This window comes from Periophthalmus magnuspinnatus, chromosome 18, assembly GCF_009829125.3.
Source record: "Periophthalmus magnuspinnatus isolate fPerMag1 chromosome 18, fPerMag1.2.pri, whole genome shotgun sequence".
Lineage (NCBI taxonomy): Eukaryota > Metazoa > Chordata > Actinopteri > Gobiiformes > Gobiidae > Periophthalmus > Periophthalmus magnuspinnatus.
The window spans coordinates 20,310,605-20,327,084 of NC_047143.1; the positions used below are offsets into that span (position 1 = coordinate 20,310,605).

Consider the following 16,480-nt stretch of genomic DNA (forward strand, 5'->3'; position numbering starts at 1 on the left):
CCTAACCTTGGCTACAAGTGTCACTGGTCAGGTGGGACTTGGTCAGATTATACCGGGGGATAAGGGACCATGCATTCAATATTTTATGAAAAAAGAAAAATGTGACATGTAAAGAAACATTTTTGTGACACGGATTTTTATATGGATTCATGCAGATGATGCTCTTAACACCTTAACCTGAACGCATTAATAAACCAAGGGGCCTTTAAAGTTGTGCTTGTTTGACACGGGTAGGATAATATAGGCTATAACACAACAAGACTGACAACAAAGACTGTATTTATTCCACAGAAAGTAAGTGCGTGTGCAAATGAGGCAGCTTTAGAGTTACATCTGATGCCCTTCCTCAGACCTTTCATTTTATCTGCGTTTAGAATGCATTTTTATGTCCCACAGCCCCAACTTATATTTTTGGACTTGGGTTGGTTTCAAGGCTTAATACATGATATGAAATGTTGTAATAACCTAATAAATCACTCCCATGTGAATATGTGGAAACTCTTGATCTAAAACCGCCCTTTTCAAGCCAATAGCCGTTTCTGGGGCTCTAATTTTTTGCTTTTTTTAAACGGTGAGCAAAATGTGTTTTAGAAGTAGAAGCACTGAAGCAAGTATTTTAAATGCATTTGTTATCTTAAAGGAGATTAAATATAAACCCGCATCTATTTCCCCTTAATCTACAAATGAACAGGTTCCAGAATATGGATTTTTTTTTTGCGCTGTGCTAAATTTACTATAGGCCCTACATTACTGTGCCAATTCAACTCATTTTGCTCTACACTGTAAACAAAGAAGGGCCACTGTAAGCAGGTGCCAGCTTTCTCCCATTGACTTCCTTGTCAAGCTGCTACTGCCTCTGCTGCTGTTGTCACCACTGGGGCATAAATATTTGTGTTTCCTTTTGCCTTTAAGTAAAACATCACCGCAAAAAGTGAGCAGAAAGCCATTTAGCGGCAGATTATATAATTATAGTCTTGCGTCTTGTGTGCGTGTGCGTCTTGTTGTGCTCCTTGTGTCGTAATTATGGCACACCGCATCTTTTCAGCTGCTGCCTAATCTCCCGCTCGCTAAATAGAGCTTGTCAATCAAACCATACGCTGGGGCCACAGACAAGAGAGGCTGATTGCTACCACTGTCCCCCTCTCTGCCTCTCCTCTCCATCCCTCCGCATTTTAGCCTTGATTTCAGCGTTTCAGTCCAGTTGTTGATTCTGGCGCACATAATATTGGACAAACATGCCTCTTGTTTTTGTTCTCCAGTTTGGGCACGGTCTATAGTGAAAAAAAGTGAGGTTGGAAACAGGCTTGACATCTGCTAATTTAGAATAGCAGAGAATCTAAGAATAGTCGAGATTCAGGAAACTATAGTGAACAGTTATTGAGAGTAGACGTCATGTGTACAATCTATAGAGCTGCTGACAGTGTGGATGTAAACAGCCTCAGTGGAGTGCATTGAGCTGGTTCGGGGATAGTCTTCTGGTGGCACTTGTTGCGGTAATGGTGAAGATTTGTCTGTGCTTTGTCATTCACCTGGTTCCAAAGAGGTGGGGGTGTAGCTGCCAGCTGAAACAGAAACTTAACTTGTTTCTTTTTCAGATTGGGCTAATCTTGTAATAGAGCGTATTTTTTTCCTTCTGTGCTGAAAATGTTTGCTTAGTAATGCCGTTTCCTCTATTACATTCTAAGTGAACACAAAGTGATATGACTGATTATAGACTATTTAGCTTTCTGTTTCAGTGACAATGTCATTTTGACAATGGGCACCTTTTTTGCACAGTCAGTTTTGCGCCCGTCTCTGTTCAGCCTGGGGACAAAGGAGTGTACCATTCTCATTCGTGTGGATAAAACGCTGATTTAATAAAGTTTGTGTTTTTTCCCTTCATGATTTTGAGCTGTTTCCTCCCCTTCATCAGCAGCACCATTCTCACTGTCCTCTGCAGATTGCCACTGTGCTTTCATGAAAAGCGTTTGGAGCGAGGAGTGCGCACTGGTGCCGCGGCCTCGTGCGCACCGCGGCCCTGTGGAAATGAATCTGATCAATCAGATCAATCAACAGAGATTACTGTAATCCCGAGGGTCAGTGTGAGGGCAGCGGGCCACACAGAGTTCACACCTTCCTGCACAGTGAACAGCCCACGCAAATCTGCGCAGGAATGGCAAACATTTAATGCACAGCGAGGGTCGGATCATTGAACGGTAATATTTGTTAAAGAGGAGCCGACACGCGTACTGCGTTGATCACATCTTTTATGTTGCCCAGCTTCTTCGTGAAATGAACCGAGCAAGTTCATGTGCATCTTTTATGGGCTGTGGCACATTACAGCATTAGGATCTTGTTTAGCACATGTTGAATTGGACACAGCCTAAACTCTCCTGGAGCTGCGGATTAGGAACAGACTCCAATGAACTGAGCAGTGGAGAATATGACCACTGTCTCTTCGCTCAGCACGTGCTGCAAAGTGAATATTTCATAGCATTTTTTTTGCAATGGTATTATTAGCTTTAGTTTGAAGTAAAGGCCTGTATCAGATCAATTCATATTTTGTTACATATTTAAGGAAATAATTAACAGTGAACATTTGATCCAAGGCTATCCCAACACTAATTTAGTTTCTTCTATCCAACTGTTAATTTAAGTCTTTATTTATTATATAAAAACAACACTTTTTTAGAGTAATTTAATAAAATACTTTTTATGAAAACAAAAAAATGTCGCTACGTGGCACATTTTTGCTATAAACTGTTGGGCTCCTTTAAAATTCATCTGCTTTTGAGTTGTTTTTTTAAGTGTACAAACTTCAGATATTATAAACTTCAGCTGTTATGTAGCATGTGTGGTGCGTCTGTAAGACGAGTTTGAAGGCCACGGAGGAGTTGAATAAAATGACAGTTGGCCGAAAAAACATAGCTATGGTCATTTAAAAATGTGATAGATCTTAACTTTGTGCAACCAATAAATAGAAAAGTCATAAATGAATTTATAATTTATTGTTCAAACAATTACGTTAAAACAGGGCTACTCTTTAAATTAGATTAAAAGATGTGAAAATCAGTAAATAACGGCAGAGACAAAATGATGCGATATTAAAACCAGGTGACGTCCATCTCTCCTGTCTCCAGTTTGATCCCAGTACCACGTTCCCGTTCTGTCCAGCTGGAGTGACCTGGGGATGAGGCACTGACTGCGCGATGATGGGCCCAACCATGACCTGCGCCTGGACGCACACAAACACAAACAAACACAAACAGGACCATGCCCCAACCCACGGTGAGACCTATAGGCCGTGTCTCTGTTACCGCACCATCACATGTACAAAGTGCCCACGCCGTCCTCCTGCTGCTGGGGGACGGCGTCGTGCTGCTCAACTCTTCTGTGGTCGTCTCAGCTCCGTCGTCCGACTCTTGCAAACTTCGCTGGACTCCAACCGCCGCCACTGCCCTCCTGGCGCACAGAACACACCGGCCAGCACAAATCCATTAGTACACAACACTACCCCTTTAGGCCAAAGGATCTACTGCATAAACACCACTAAATAAGGTACAAAGTTCTCACACCGCAGGAAGATCTTCATCTGTCCGGCTGCTGGTGTAAAACGTCGTGGTGCGTCTTGGGTGTCTCTGTGCTGTGTAGCGGGCTTCTGGCCGCTGGCTCTGTACCTCCGCTTGCCCCCTCACGTCTCCGGTTATCCCGGCATTGTGCCGCGCCAGGCCGCAGTCCTTAGTACTTCCCCGTGTCACTGGCAGTGCCCTCTCTTCTTGTAAAGTGCTTTCGCGCCAAAGCGCAAGTGTGCAGATTGCGGGTTCAGTGATTGGGCAATGAGTCATGTAATGTGTTGTCCTGGAAACAAGAATAATTCTACTGAAACATGTAGGCCTAGAATAAAATGTACAGCATACTAAAACCTATCAAAACAGGTCAAAAACAAACACCAATAAAATTCAAAACTTGTGCCAGATCACACTTAAAACTTCTCAAATCTGTGGACAATACTGACTTCAATTATTATTTTTCTCATGGCAGTTCAATACAAATCCCACAATGATCTTATAGAAATAGCAATTCTTTTGTCAGGTATCATTTTTCACCTGCTTTAGATGTTCCTGTAGCCTTCCTCAGAAGCATCAGGTGGTGTCCTGAGGTGACTTGCAGGATGCTTTACCTGGTTTTGCCTGACAATCAGACGCCCTGTACCGACTGAATCCCATGTGTGTGGTAAGGTGTATGCTCTCTCGTCACGGTTTATGTTCCTTGGACCTCATTTGCGGATCTCGATATCCTCTCTGATCCAGTGGTGGTATCTGTTGCTTTCAGCGTGAATGACCCTGGCGTTGTTCCAGTCGAAGATGTGATTTTGTCTCTTGCAGTGGTCAGATATGGCTGATTTCAAATTTTCCTGCTCTACTTATTCTTTTATTGCTCTTATATGTCTGTTGGCCTTTTCGTTTTCCTACTTTTTTGGATGTTCTTTTTTCCATGATCCAAATGGTCTTTTGTTTCCCCTACATACGTTTTGTTTCAAACCTGGTGCACCACTCCATCCCATAGATAACATAGGATCAGTCACATACAACCTCTTCAACTCACTTGTCAAAATAATCTAACTGCTACTCGGACTCATGGATCAACATTGTAAGAACTCAAAGGAACTGACAGAGAACCTAAAGCACATCACCTTAAAAACAGATGAAATGGTCATATCCAACAACGTAGTAGCCAGACTCAACATTGCTCATAATAAACTCAGTCAGGACGAATCACTTCAGAAAAGAACCAAACCACAATAGAAGATATAATGACCCTATTGAGATTTGTAGCCACATCTATGAACTTTCAATACCAAGGAACCATATGCAAACAGAAAGAAGGATTCGCCTTGAGAGACCCACTGTCAGTGATCATAAGCCGATTTTTCATGGAAGACCAAGAACAATGAGCCATCACCACAGCACCAAAAGACTGCACAATCACACTCTGGAAAAGGTACGTTGATGACATTCTGGAAAAAATCTAAACCGGCTGCACACAACAGCTCACAGACCACCTGGACACCATGGACCATGCTGGCAGCATCAAATTCACACACACGATGAGGAATGAAACAAAGAAATAGCATTTTGGACTTAAAAATACATCACAATGATGACGGGAGCATAAAAATTAAAATATACCGCAAACTCAAACACACCGACCAATACCTGCTATGGACATCTGAACACCCAACAGAACAAACCGGGCCACCATCATCACAGAAACTCAAGACAGGGTGGAGAAGGAAACATGTATACACAACTCACTAATAGAAAAAAGACAAAAAAATAGGCACAAAACACAGAACAAAACATAAAACGGGAGAAAAAGAACACACACAATACCAAAAACCCTGCTATAGTCACACTGCCATACATCAGGGGCGGTCACAGAACACATACAGAAAGTCGTGAGGAAACACAACATCATTACACTAGCCAAATCACACAAAACTCAGATAGTTATTAGTGAAACCAAAGGACAGGACAAAGGACAACCAGAACACAAATGCAGAGTAACACATGACAGGAGGACCATTTGGAACACAGAAAAAGAAACATAAAAAAGTGTGAAAAAGAAATGGCCAAAATAGAGCAATAAAAGAACAAGCTGAGCAGGAGAATCTGAAATCGGCCATATCCGAACACTGCAAGAGACAAAACCACATCACGGACTGGACCAATACCAAGGCCATCTGTGCTGAAATCAACAGATACCACCACTGGATCAAACATGATCTGAAATTGAGGTCTAAGGAGCATAAACCGTGATGAGGGAGCATACACCTTATCACACACAGGATGCAGTGCTGGAGAAGGCTGCAGACAGTATAAAAGAATCGATAATTCTAAGCTTAAAACTGAAGACAGAATGAACCTTTACCAAATGATTGAAGGGTCACAATTGTCTCTATACTGTATTTATTTTTCTCTTTTTCGATATAAATGATTTCCTTAAATGCACCCGACTCTTGTTACTCGCATAAACTGAGACTGAGACAAAACGCCTATATTACGTACACATTTATTCTACACTGACTGAAATTAAAAAGATATTACAATAGAAAAATGTACTTTATCGATAAAGGACTGCCTTGTTTCTCTAACACACCCACGGGGACGATCTGAAACTTTGATTAATTCCTTTATTCGCTCTAGCTTTTTTATCAAGTAAAACATTCGACTAATTGTATTTTATGGACTGTGTTATATTTTGTAGAGTCAGTTTTATCAGGTTTTAAATATGATAGACTTTTAGATTTAGGGTGAATTTTTTTTTATGGGTTTGCAAGTGATTATGATGGTACTGTCAAATAACCTCCGTATTAGTATTTTAGATATTTCTACCAAATAGTGATAATGCTATATGGGGAAAATACATAGGCCTAAACAATACAGATTTTTCAGAGTCAATATATCGGTCTGTTCCTACCTTATTACGCAAAAAAGAACCATTTGGATCACGTTGTGAGTTTGCTGCAGAATATAAACAAATCTGTTTTATTTTAATGTTTACCTTGTACTGCAATAAAAAAAAAACAAAAAAAAAAAAAACATTTATTATGGCAATACATTTAGATATTGGAGAAACCTAATGAGATAAATGTTATATTATACTTCCATTACTTAACCTACATACCTCTAATAGCTTGATATTTGTGGTACAGATTTGGGTGGCCCACACTGCCACCTCATGGCACTGCTAGGAACTGACACAACCCAACCCAAAGTCAAACATACAATTTTATTCATTTTCAACATTAAAAATTCAAACCACAATCAACAAAGAACAAATAAACCACTACATTCCTATAGCATTTCAGTAGGAACACATTGAAATTTGACCATACAACCAAGAAAACATCAGAACAAATCTACATAGAAGACTTATTTTTTTTCTTAAAGATGTGTTGCAAACAAAGCCAAAGAAAAATATGTTAGGACAATCTACACAAACTCTTGGCACTTTTGAAAATTGAACAGAAAAAAATGATAAGGGATTGACCGATGTTTGTGAGAAAATGAGAGCGGTAAATGTTGAGCAAAGAGAAATATTATTACAAAATGTCAACAAAGACAACTGGCTTCAATGAAAGGCACTTTTTGTGAAGGCTTCATAAAAGACCATTTTGTTTTTTTCTTTACCAACTCTGAGCAACCTGTAAGGTCAAAGGGATATTTTTGAAAACCTCAGATTGAAAACTGTAAAAAGTTTATCATGTCACAACTTTGAGAACACATGTGAAATAAAATCAAGTAATAATTGAGTAAGAGACACTGGCCACTGCCGAAGTTTCAGAGATGTATTCAGTCTCGCCATTTCTTTACTTGCAGTGCAATATTGTTTATAATGGTGTCAAGATATATCTTTCTTCACCTGCCAGTGCTCATAAAATTCTGCCCAATCTGTGCTAGTAAACTATATTAACTTTAATTAATGCTAAAAAAATTTATTTTTATTTTAATTAATCTAGCACCAATAAAAGGCTCCTTTGGCATCATAACCTCACCAAAATGTTATCATCTAGTTTTCCAAATTTTTAAATAAATTGAAGACACACCTAACCATAATTAAATAATACTATGGTTTAGCAAGTGAGCAAACTAAAAACAGTATTGTCCTAATTCAAGCCTTCAATAGTGTCAATGATGGTCCATTTTGGACACACAATCGGACCATTAAAACTTTCCAGTGCAATGAATATGTTGTTCCTTGAAAATATACTCTAACCTTAAATGCTTGGCTACCACTTTCTAATTAAATAATAAACTACACCTTAACTAGCCTGAATAAAGCATGAACAAAGACTTAATTCATAATGAGTAAGTCGTTTATTAGCCTAATAATTATGTAGGTTTAGTAACTACTTAAATAAAGGTAATTAGGGTATTAAGCAGTTACTAAGCCTAAACCATTCCCCAAAAAAAAAAAAAAAAAGAAATGTTCATCATGAATGAAGTCTTGGACTTTATTAATGCTAAATAAAGTGTTGTTATTATACAGTGTTGCATTGCTTGTCTTTCATATATTTGAACTTGAATTATGTCAGACAGGCAGTAACAGTTAAGCTGTGTGTATGCAAAGTGTACTGCTGCCCTCTAGTGTTTGAGAAAGTAAAGCACACATTGAACTTGGGTTAGATGGGATACGGAGCTCACCAGTGACAGCCTGATCAGTCTCCCAAAGTAAATTTTTCCCATACACTTTTCAAAAAATTCTAATATTAAGAGTTCAAATGTATCGTGGAGGCTAACCAGCAATGTGCTGACTAATATCCATAACGCGGTTGTTTTAAGACCAACAAGGCAAAATGCTTTAATAAATTTGTGGTTTATAAAGGTTCAGAAACAGATTTTAAATAAAATTATATGTCTTGTGGTCATTACTTACCATGTAGCTGATTATCCCTGAACAAACTTATAATATTAGAATATTTTTAAGTCTATGATAAAAATGAATGGGAAATTTAGTTCCAGAACCGCAGAGTGGGCAGTCATTGTTGAACTCCATAATGTCCCTCAAACAGTACATTTGGTTTGAAGGTTGAAACAAATGAGTTATGCGGCCTTAAAATAGTTGAAAACAGCTTTTTAAATAGAAAGTTGTTCCACTGGTTTATGATGTTTTGATAACTATTTTTTGAGAGGAGGAGATTGTTTTTAGTCAAATCCTTGCCATTCGCTCTGTTCAGAGTCATACTCGAGCTCCACTCCGATGCATCGCACCCCCTCCAAAAGCATGGGTGTCCCGTGGCGGCTGTCTGCAATAGACAAAGAAGATAAAAAGACTGATAAAGTAACAATAAAAAAAAATGTTAAAGTTAAATAAGACAAGTACTTTGCTACACATTGTAATAACTAGACCTTAATAAATCACAAAGAAAGAAAGAAAGTTTATAAATACTTCATAAAGAATGATTCAGGCTTAGTAACTACTTAATTAAGGGATAAACCTGGATCTTTCTCAATTCACTGTACTGTACAGAGTTTGGTTGTTTTAATATATTAGATCGTGCTTGTGTTAAATTCATACACTCCACTGGCTGCAGACATATTGAATCCCTTTTTAGACCAAGAAGTCAGAGGAGTGTGGTTTTCCGTTCTATGGAGTGCAACAAAAAAACGTAATGTGTCAAAATCACGTTGGTCAGTAGTAGTCATGTTTTAGAACTTCATGACCTCAGTGGTAGAATTCTCGCCTGCCACGTGGGAGGCCCGGGTTCAATTCCCGGCCAATGCAAAATATGACATTTTCTAGCTCCAATTGTGTTTCATGTAATTCATTCTGAAAACCTACATATTTACACTTCTACAAACAATGATATATATATAAAAAAAAAAACAATCCTTAAAAATACAGCTTGTATTATAATTCTGAAAGACATTTATAATAAGGGGGCGTGACTAGAACTAGTCCAGACTAGAGCATTTACTATTCTGGGTATTGATGTTCAAATGGAAGGAAGGGTTCAGGAGTTGGAATTCTTCAAAGGAATCTTTTCCGCAGGTCAAAAGTAATAATTAGACCAAAACAAAAACACTCAAAGAAATCCAATTCCAGGAAATTACTAGAACAGACCCACTAGGAAGAAAACCCAGTGCTGGCTTGGCGATTGCCACAGGCTTCAGTTACTATAATACTTTCAGCTATTCTTTTATTAGTAGTTTGCAGTTCCATGTCTTAAGTCTAGAGCTTGTGGACATCACCTAACATTTGGTTTTCGCTTCCATGAGGCCATTTCCAGCCTGTACTGAGTTTCCTATAGTATCCAATTACTTTTACCCCCCTGAAAAAGAGGTGGCTTCATTTGAATGAGCTGCAATTCCTGTATTCTTACAATTTTGATTAATTTGGACGTGAACACACTCAAATGGCAGATGTCAGCCAATCTTTTACCTAATTATGAAGGTGTTTTATTTCATGAGAGTTACAACTCTGACAAGTCTTGGCTTATGTCTAGACGTAAAATGTCTATTGGGACACAATAAAATTTCTACTTTAGGTCAAAGTAAAAAATACCCATTGCAACAATTCATAATAAAAACATCAGGCAAAGTAAACATTTTCACTTTCTCTGTGTCTGATGTTACTTTGTGCTAAATGTAAAAAGTGATTTCAGAGTTAACTAAAATAATTCCCAGTAAAAAAAAGTTTTATTTGGGAGTATGCCTTTTTTATTTAGTATGTTTTTTTTATTGGGTGGTTGTTTTGGAAATTGTGTGTATTTCTGAATCTGGGTGAGTTTATATATATTTGGATGCATGTTTTGTATTTGAAAGTCTATTTTTTTTTTATTTGCATGCATGTGGTTAAAATTATTATTTTTTTTAATGGGAAGGTTGGAGGATGAAGTTCTGTTGTTGTTGCCTAGTATGAAAGTGGTGTGTGCGTGAATGATTGGTAGTGGTTAGATGGGCCAATGGCACAGATTGGTAGTCTTGCTTCCGTCAGTCTGCCCCAGGGCAGCGGTGGCTACAATAGTAGCTTACCATCACCAAGTGCGGAAGTGAATGAAAAATGACTATAGTGTAGTGCTTGGAGAGGCTTTAACAAGCCTGTAAAGCACATTACAAGTGTTAGGCATTAATTTACAGGGAAATCTTGAGTTTATGATTTTAAGTGGTGATCCGCATTAAATATTTGAGATGGGCTTATTAAACTAGATTTTTAGAAATGTACAGTAAAAAGTACTGTTTAAGGTAATATGGGTCAATTCACCTGGAAACTTGAGGGCCAAGAAAAATGTTTGGGCATGCCTGATCTAGAAGTTGTTGAGACGCGACTCAGCTCGAGTCCCACCCACTTTCTTCAAGAAATGCATTGGTGGTTCAGTGGTAGAATTCTCGCCTGCCACGCGGGAGGCCCGGGTTCGATTCCCGGCCAATGCAAAATAATTTTCCCCTCTCAAAACTGATTAGAAGAAAAGTATATAACGTTTTCCAGCTCCAATTGCATTTTATATAATTCATTCTAAAAACTACACATTTACACTTCTACAAAGAATATAATAATTAGATATTAATAAATACATAAATAATCCTTTGTTACAATGTAATAGTGAGCAGTTGTTGAAAAGTTCCTCTGATGAAGTAACGTAAATTTTGGACTATAAGTTGAACCCTGTGGCTTATACAAAGGTGCGGCTAATACGACAGTGCGGCTAATTTATAGAGTTTTACAGGCTAACGGCCACCGGGGGGCACTCTCTACCAGTAAATGCTAAATTGAGATAGACGTGAGCAAAGATTATGCACTGAAGAATACACTGAAGTTTTGATTTTGTGCATCATGCACCACTTAATTCCTACAATTTTTGCCATAATATGGCTGAACAGCTAAGAATAAACAGCTTTTATGAAAACGTCTGTTTAAGATGTAATATATGACTTCAAGGGATTAGAATCCTGACTCTCGATTTTGTCCCACACACTTATCAGACCAGATGTGCATTGGTGGTTCAGTGGTAGAATTCTCGCCTGCCACGCGGGAGGCCCGGGTTCGATTCCCGGCCAATGCAAATGACCTTTTTTTTCCCCAGATCTTTAGATCAAGAAAAATGATTTCTGGCACAAAATAGCAATAGCAATTCATAACAATTGAACCCTGACATAAAAGCTCTGCTGAAGAAGAAGAAGAGAGTTTTTAGGTCAGGGACCAAAGAGGAACTGAAGGCTGTACAGAAGAAGCTGAGGAGGAAAATCAGGACAAGCCAAGCCAGCCATAAGAGAAGGATGGAGCAACAGCTACAGGAGAAGAACATCCACGGGGTGTGGAGAAGTCTCAAGACTATCTCAGGCTTCAAAGCACCTCCTGCCCAGACGGAGGGGGACCTGCAGTGGTTAAATGACCTCAAATCTCGCTTCCTGAAATTTCATCAATCACCCACCCCTCCCCCCACACAGCTGCCTGCTCTCCCCTCCCAGCTGGACAATGGGGAACTCCTGTACCTCTTCACACCTCTGCCACTGCTCTTCAGCCCACCAATACACATGGACTCACCCATCCCCCCAGCCTGCCACTGTCATTTTCTACAGCCCAGGTGAGACTGGAGCTCAAGAAGATCAGACCCAGGAAGGCAGCAGGACCAGACGACATCAGCTCCAGGCTCCTTAAGTCCTGTGCACATGAACTGTGCAGAGTTATGGAGCATGTCTTCAACATGAGCTTAAAGCTGAGGGTGGTAACACAACTCTGGAAGACCTCCTGCGTGGTACCGGTGCCCAAGACGCCACAGGCCAAGGAGCTCAGCAGCTTCAGACCGGTGGCTCTAACATCTCACCTGATGAAGACACTGGAGAGACTGGTCCTTGGCCACCTCCGCTCCACCGTGAGCTCAGCGATGCAGCAGTTTGCATACCAGCCTGGCATCGGAGTGGAGGACGCCGTCATCTACCTGCTGCACCGCTCACTGTCTCACCTGGAGAACCCCGGCAGCACTGTGAGGATTCTCTTCTTTGACTTCTCCAGTGCTTTCAACACCATCCAGCCACTGCTCCTGAGGGACAAGCTGGAGACTGCTGGGGTGGACTGTGACCTGGCAGACTGGATCCTGGACTATCTCACAAACCGGCCCCAATTTGTGAGAGCCAAGAACTGCGTGTCTGATCTCATGACCTGTAGTGTGGGGGCGCCCTAGGGGACTGTCCTCGCACCCTTTCTTTTCACCCGTTGCACTGCAGACTTCAGACACAACACGGACAGCTGCATCCTGCAGAAGTTCTCTGATGACTCTGCCATCACTGGCCTCATCAAGGATGACGACGATGTGGAGTACAGAGGTCTAACACAGGACTTTGTGGACTGGTGTCAGCAGAACCACCTCATCATCAATGCAGGGAAGACCAAGGAGATGGTGGTGGACTTCCGCTGACGCCACTCTACTGCCCCCTCAGTGAACATCCAGGGAAGGGACATTGAGAGAGTGGACTCATACAAGTACCTGGGTGTTCATCTGAACAACAAGCTGGACTGGACTCACAACACAGATGCACTGTACAGGAAGGGCCAGAGCAGGCTCTATCTCCTGAGGAGACTCAGGTTTTTGGAGTGAGAGGACCACTCCTGAAGACCTTCTATGACTCTGTGGTGGCATCAGCCATCCTGTACTGTGTGGTCTGTTGGAACAGCAGCATCTCAGAGAGTGAGAGGAAGAAGCTGAACAAGGTCATCAAGAAGTCCAGCTCCGTCCTGGGCTGTCCTCTGGACTCACTGCAGGAGGTGGGGGACAGGAGGGTCCTGGCTAAGGTCTTTTCTATGCTGGGCCATGAGTCTCACCCCCTGCAGGACGCTCTGTCTGCCCTGAAGAGCAGCTTCAGAGACAGACTGATTCACCCTCGCTGTGTGAAGGAGAGGTTTCGCAGGTCTTTCCTTCCTGCTGCTGTCAGACTGTACAATGAGCACTGTTAACACTGAACATGTGTCATTCAACCATGCCTATGTGCAATATTCAAGTCACTTTACGGAGATGTTACATTAGAGTCTATTTTTAGTTTATTTTTAAGTCTATTTTTTTTTTTATTATTTTAAGATATTTATCTATCTTCTTGTTTTATTGCATTACCATTTTCCTTCTGTTCTTTAACTGTGTGGTGCAATATTGGAATTTCCCCACTGTGGGACTAATAAAGGCATTTCTTATGTTGAGTTTTCTAAAACCTGGTAAAGAATTCTATCTGGGTTTTAGTGGCTAGATAAGCAGGCCAAATCATATTCTCTGATCATGACCAGATACAACTCAAAAACGCTTTGCAACTATATCGAGTCTCAGTCTGGGGCTAGAAGCACTACTGTGCGCATTCAACCCTTCCATGAACTGAACATGAAAGCATTGGTGGTTCAGTGGTAGAATTCTCGCCTGCCACGCGGGAGGCCCGGGTTCGATTCCCGGCCAATGCAAAAAATGTTTTAATCATACATTTTGAACCACCTCTGCATTACGCTTCACACTTTCAAATGCTCCGAAAACTACTTTTTAACATATTTTAACTGAATGGTTTAGACTAGTATACCCTCACTTAGTAGTGCTGTTGCTCTGCTCAAAACTTTGCTCCTTCCCCCTTTCCTTCAGTTCACTGGCTCTTCACTCCGCCCTCCCACTGAACTATGCCATGTGGCAACATTTCACAAAACTCTGTTATTGAGCTGGTCCTTTAGTTCTAGTACGAATCGTTTGTTTCTCACAAAGGTTCAACCAACTCACTCCACACTGTTGAGTTTAATGAAACGCAGGCAAAACTTATGACCTGAAACAATGATTTGGTTATTGATGCTATGAGATGAAACTGCAATTGTAAGCATATGTTTTTACCCTAATCTACAAATCATTTACAGTTCACAGAAATATGCTTGACGTCCTGAAGTAACGGGAGCCCCTTTCACTTTTGACCTGCCCATAACTTAGCTATCAATGCATTGGTGGTTCAGTGGTAGAATTCTCGCCTGCCACGCGGGAGGCCCGGGTTCGATTCCCGGCCAATGCAAACTTAATTTTTCCCCTGTCAAAAGTTATTAGTAGGGAAGTATATCACTTTTTTTCAGCAATCAAAACAAGACATTTAATATCACATCTATATGAACTGCCAGTCCAATGTTTGATATAAAAATCCTGCAAGGATCTGGACCTGTTTGTGGAAGAATAATGTGTGGCTTGTTTTAATTTACAATAAGATTTAGTAATTTCAATAAAATTTAACCCAACATGTATTGTTGAAAATAAATAAATAATTTTATTAACTATTTACTAATTCTTAATAACATAAGAGCACATGGTGCGGTGTAAAACTGTATAGTCAAGAATTATATTAATAATATTAACATTCTATTCAATATGACTTTTTTTTAGCACAATTCTAGTCAAAAGGGGGCCTTTTCTATACCATAGACAAGGAATTCTATGAAGACGGTTAAATGATAAAATGGCTGGTGATTCAACAGTAGTCGTAATATCCCTGTATATAAACAACAGCCTGTCAAGAGTTAATCTCACATAGTGCAAAGTCACAAACATCTGCACAGATGTTGAGACTGGGCTCCAGAACTAAAAAACTGAATCCAAACCACGATTGAAATAATCACATGAGCTCATCCAACACTATTTACACACAGCAGTTTGGACCACACAGTGCCCATCTGTCAACATCCAAATCTGTCAGTGATACTGATTTAGCCAAAACACTGCAGAAATATAATACAGTGTACAGGATTTTTTTTTTTGCTAGTGAGTTATTTATCTTTTTTGTCAAACATATTTAAGACATACATCACAATCATATTTACATTGAATGCTAAGAAAAATAAATACCTCATGGCCCATCTTTATTTTTATTTTAAACTATATTCTACCAACAACAATGGGGCATTCAAGGTGAGCTAATAAAACTATGTGGTGAAATGCTACAGCCTGTAGATGGCAGCACAAGACTACATGTTAGAACACAAGAAAACAAAAGGCTCAAAATTATGGAGACAAATAAGCATGTAATACTGACTTATTTTATTTGTGGTGCCAGATTAAACAGTTGCTTGAATTACTACCTGACAACTATTTATTTTACTGTACAAAAAAATTGGACAATGTCAAAGGCCTAAAAATATGTGGCTATTAGAATTAATAACTTGTATAAGCTCTAATTATAAGCTTTAATTACACATTTAATGGCCATAATATCACGTACTGGAAATTAAATAAATAGAAAAATATTCAACATATTCAGAACATTATTTTGAGTAACTGTATTTCAGTGTAAAGATCATTTCTGATCTTTACTTCTATTTGTGTGCCTTGCTATGGATTTTGAAAGCTAAGTTTACTGGTAAATATCGGTAATCGGACACAGAAGCAAACCAAATATATTCCAAATGCACAATTTAGTAAAAAAAAAGGAACTCCCAATAAATGCATAGCAGAATGAAACAGTTTAGTAGTTATTTACTACCCCACACTAATACAAATAAAATGTACACTTGATAATTTAGCCCCCAAAAATATTTTCCCATCTATCATTTATTGAACGATAAGTCAATAATATTAATTACAGTAATAGGCTTATGTACAAAGTGGAGTGTTGTGCTCCTTACCCATCACTCTGGCGTGAACTTTGACCTTGATGCACACATCTTCATTGGTCTCACTGAGCAGCAGCACTTCCTCACACAAAACGCCCTCCTGTTGTGCCATGTACTCGCAGGTCACCCGAAGACCCCCTGCCCCAAACACAAAACAACAACCCCAAGTGAGGCATGGTTTATTATTGAACTGCGTGACCTGGAATATAATCAGCTGTTAGATCAACACAAGATCAACACAGCAGACATGTGAGTACAGCTGACTGATAAGCAAACAGACTTTTATTACACAAGAGGAGCTTCAATGGGGGATATTAAGGCTGTGCTTGAAGCCATACATTCAATAACACGATTTAGATTTAGTCTGGCACAAAGTGGACACTGATGT

General features: G+C 39.8%; 1 protein-coding gene and 4 non-coding genes across 6 annotated transcripts in view; 4 read left to right on the top strand and 1 right to left on the bottom strand.

Moving 5' to 3' along the window:
* Positions 1 to 6,752: 6,752 nt before the first annotated feature.
* Positions 6,753 to 16,480, bottom strand: part of adissp (adipose secreted signaling protein) — a 200,473-nt gene continuing 190,745 nt past the window's right edge. Inside the window, exons 5-6 of one of the 2 annotated variants that reach the window (XM_033983648.2) lie at positions 16,105 to 16,230; positions 6,753 to 8,788 (exon numbers count right to left, since the gene is read on the bottom strand). In XM_033983648.2, the coding sequence (XP_033839539.1) occupies positions 8,688 to 8,788; positions 16,105 to 16,230 (227 nt within the window). In that variant the 3' untranslated portion in view covers positions 6,753 to 8,687. The remainder of the gene's footprint in view (positions 8,789 to 16,104; positions 16,231 to 16,480) is intronic. The other variant, XM_055229033.1, reaches the window with a different exon arrangement.
* Positions 10,846 to 10,916, top strand: trnag-gcc (transfer RNA glycine (anticodon GCC)). Its single transcript has one exon. It is a non-coding gene; the product is annotated as a tRNA-Gly (tRNA).
* trnag-gcc (transfer RNA glycine (anticodon GCC)) lies at positions 11,475 to 11,545 on the top strand. Its single transcript has one exon. It is a non-coding gene; the product is annotated as a tRNA-Gly (tRNA).
* Positions 13,853 to 13,923, top strand: trnag-gcc (transfer RNA glycine (anticodon GCC)). Its single transcript has one exon. It is a non-coding gene; the product is annotated as a tRNA-Gly (tRNA).
* trnag-gcc (transfer RNA glycine (anticodon GCC)) lies at positions 14,437 to 14,507 on the top strand. Its single transcript has one exon. It is a non-coding gene; the product is annotated as a tRNA-Gly (tRNA).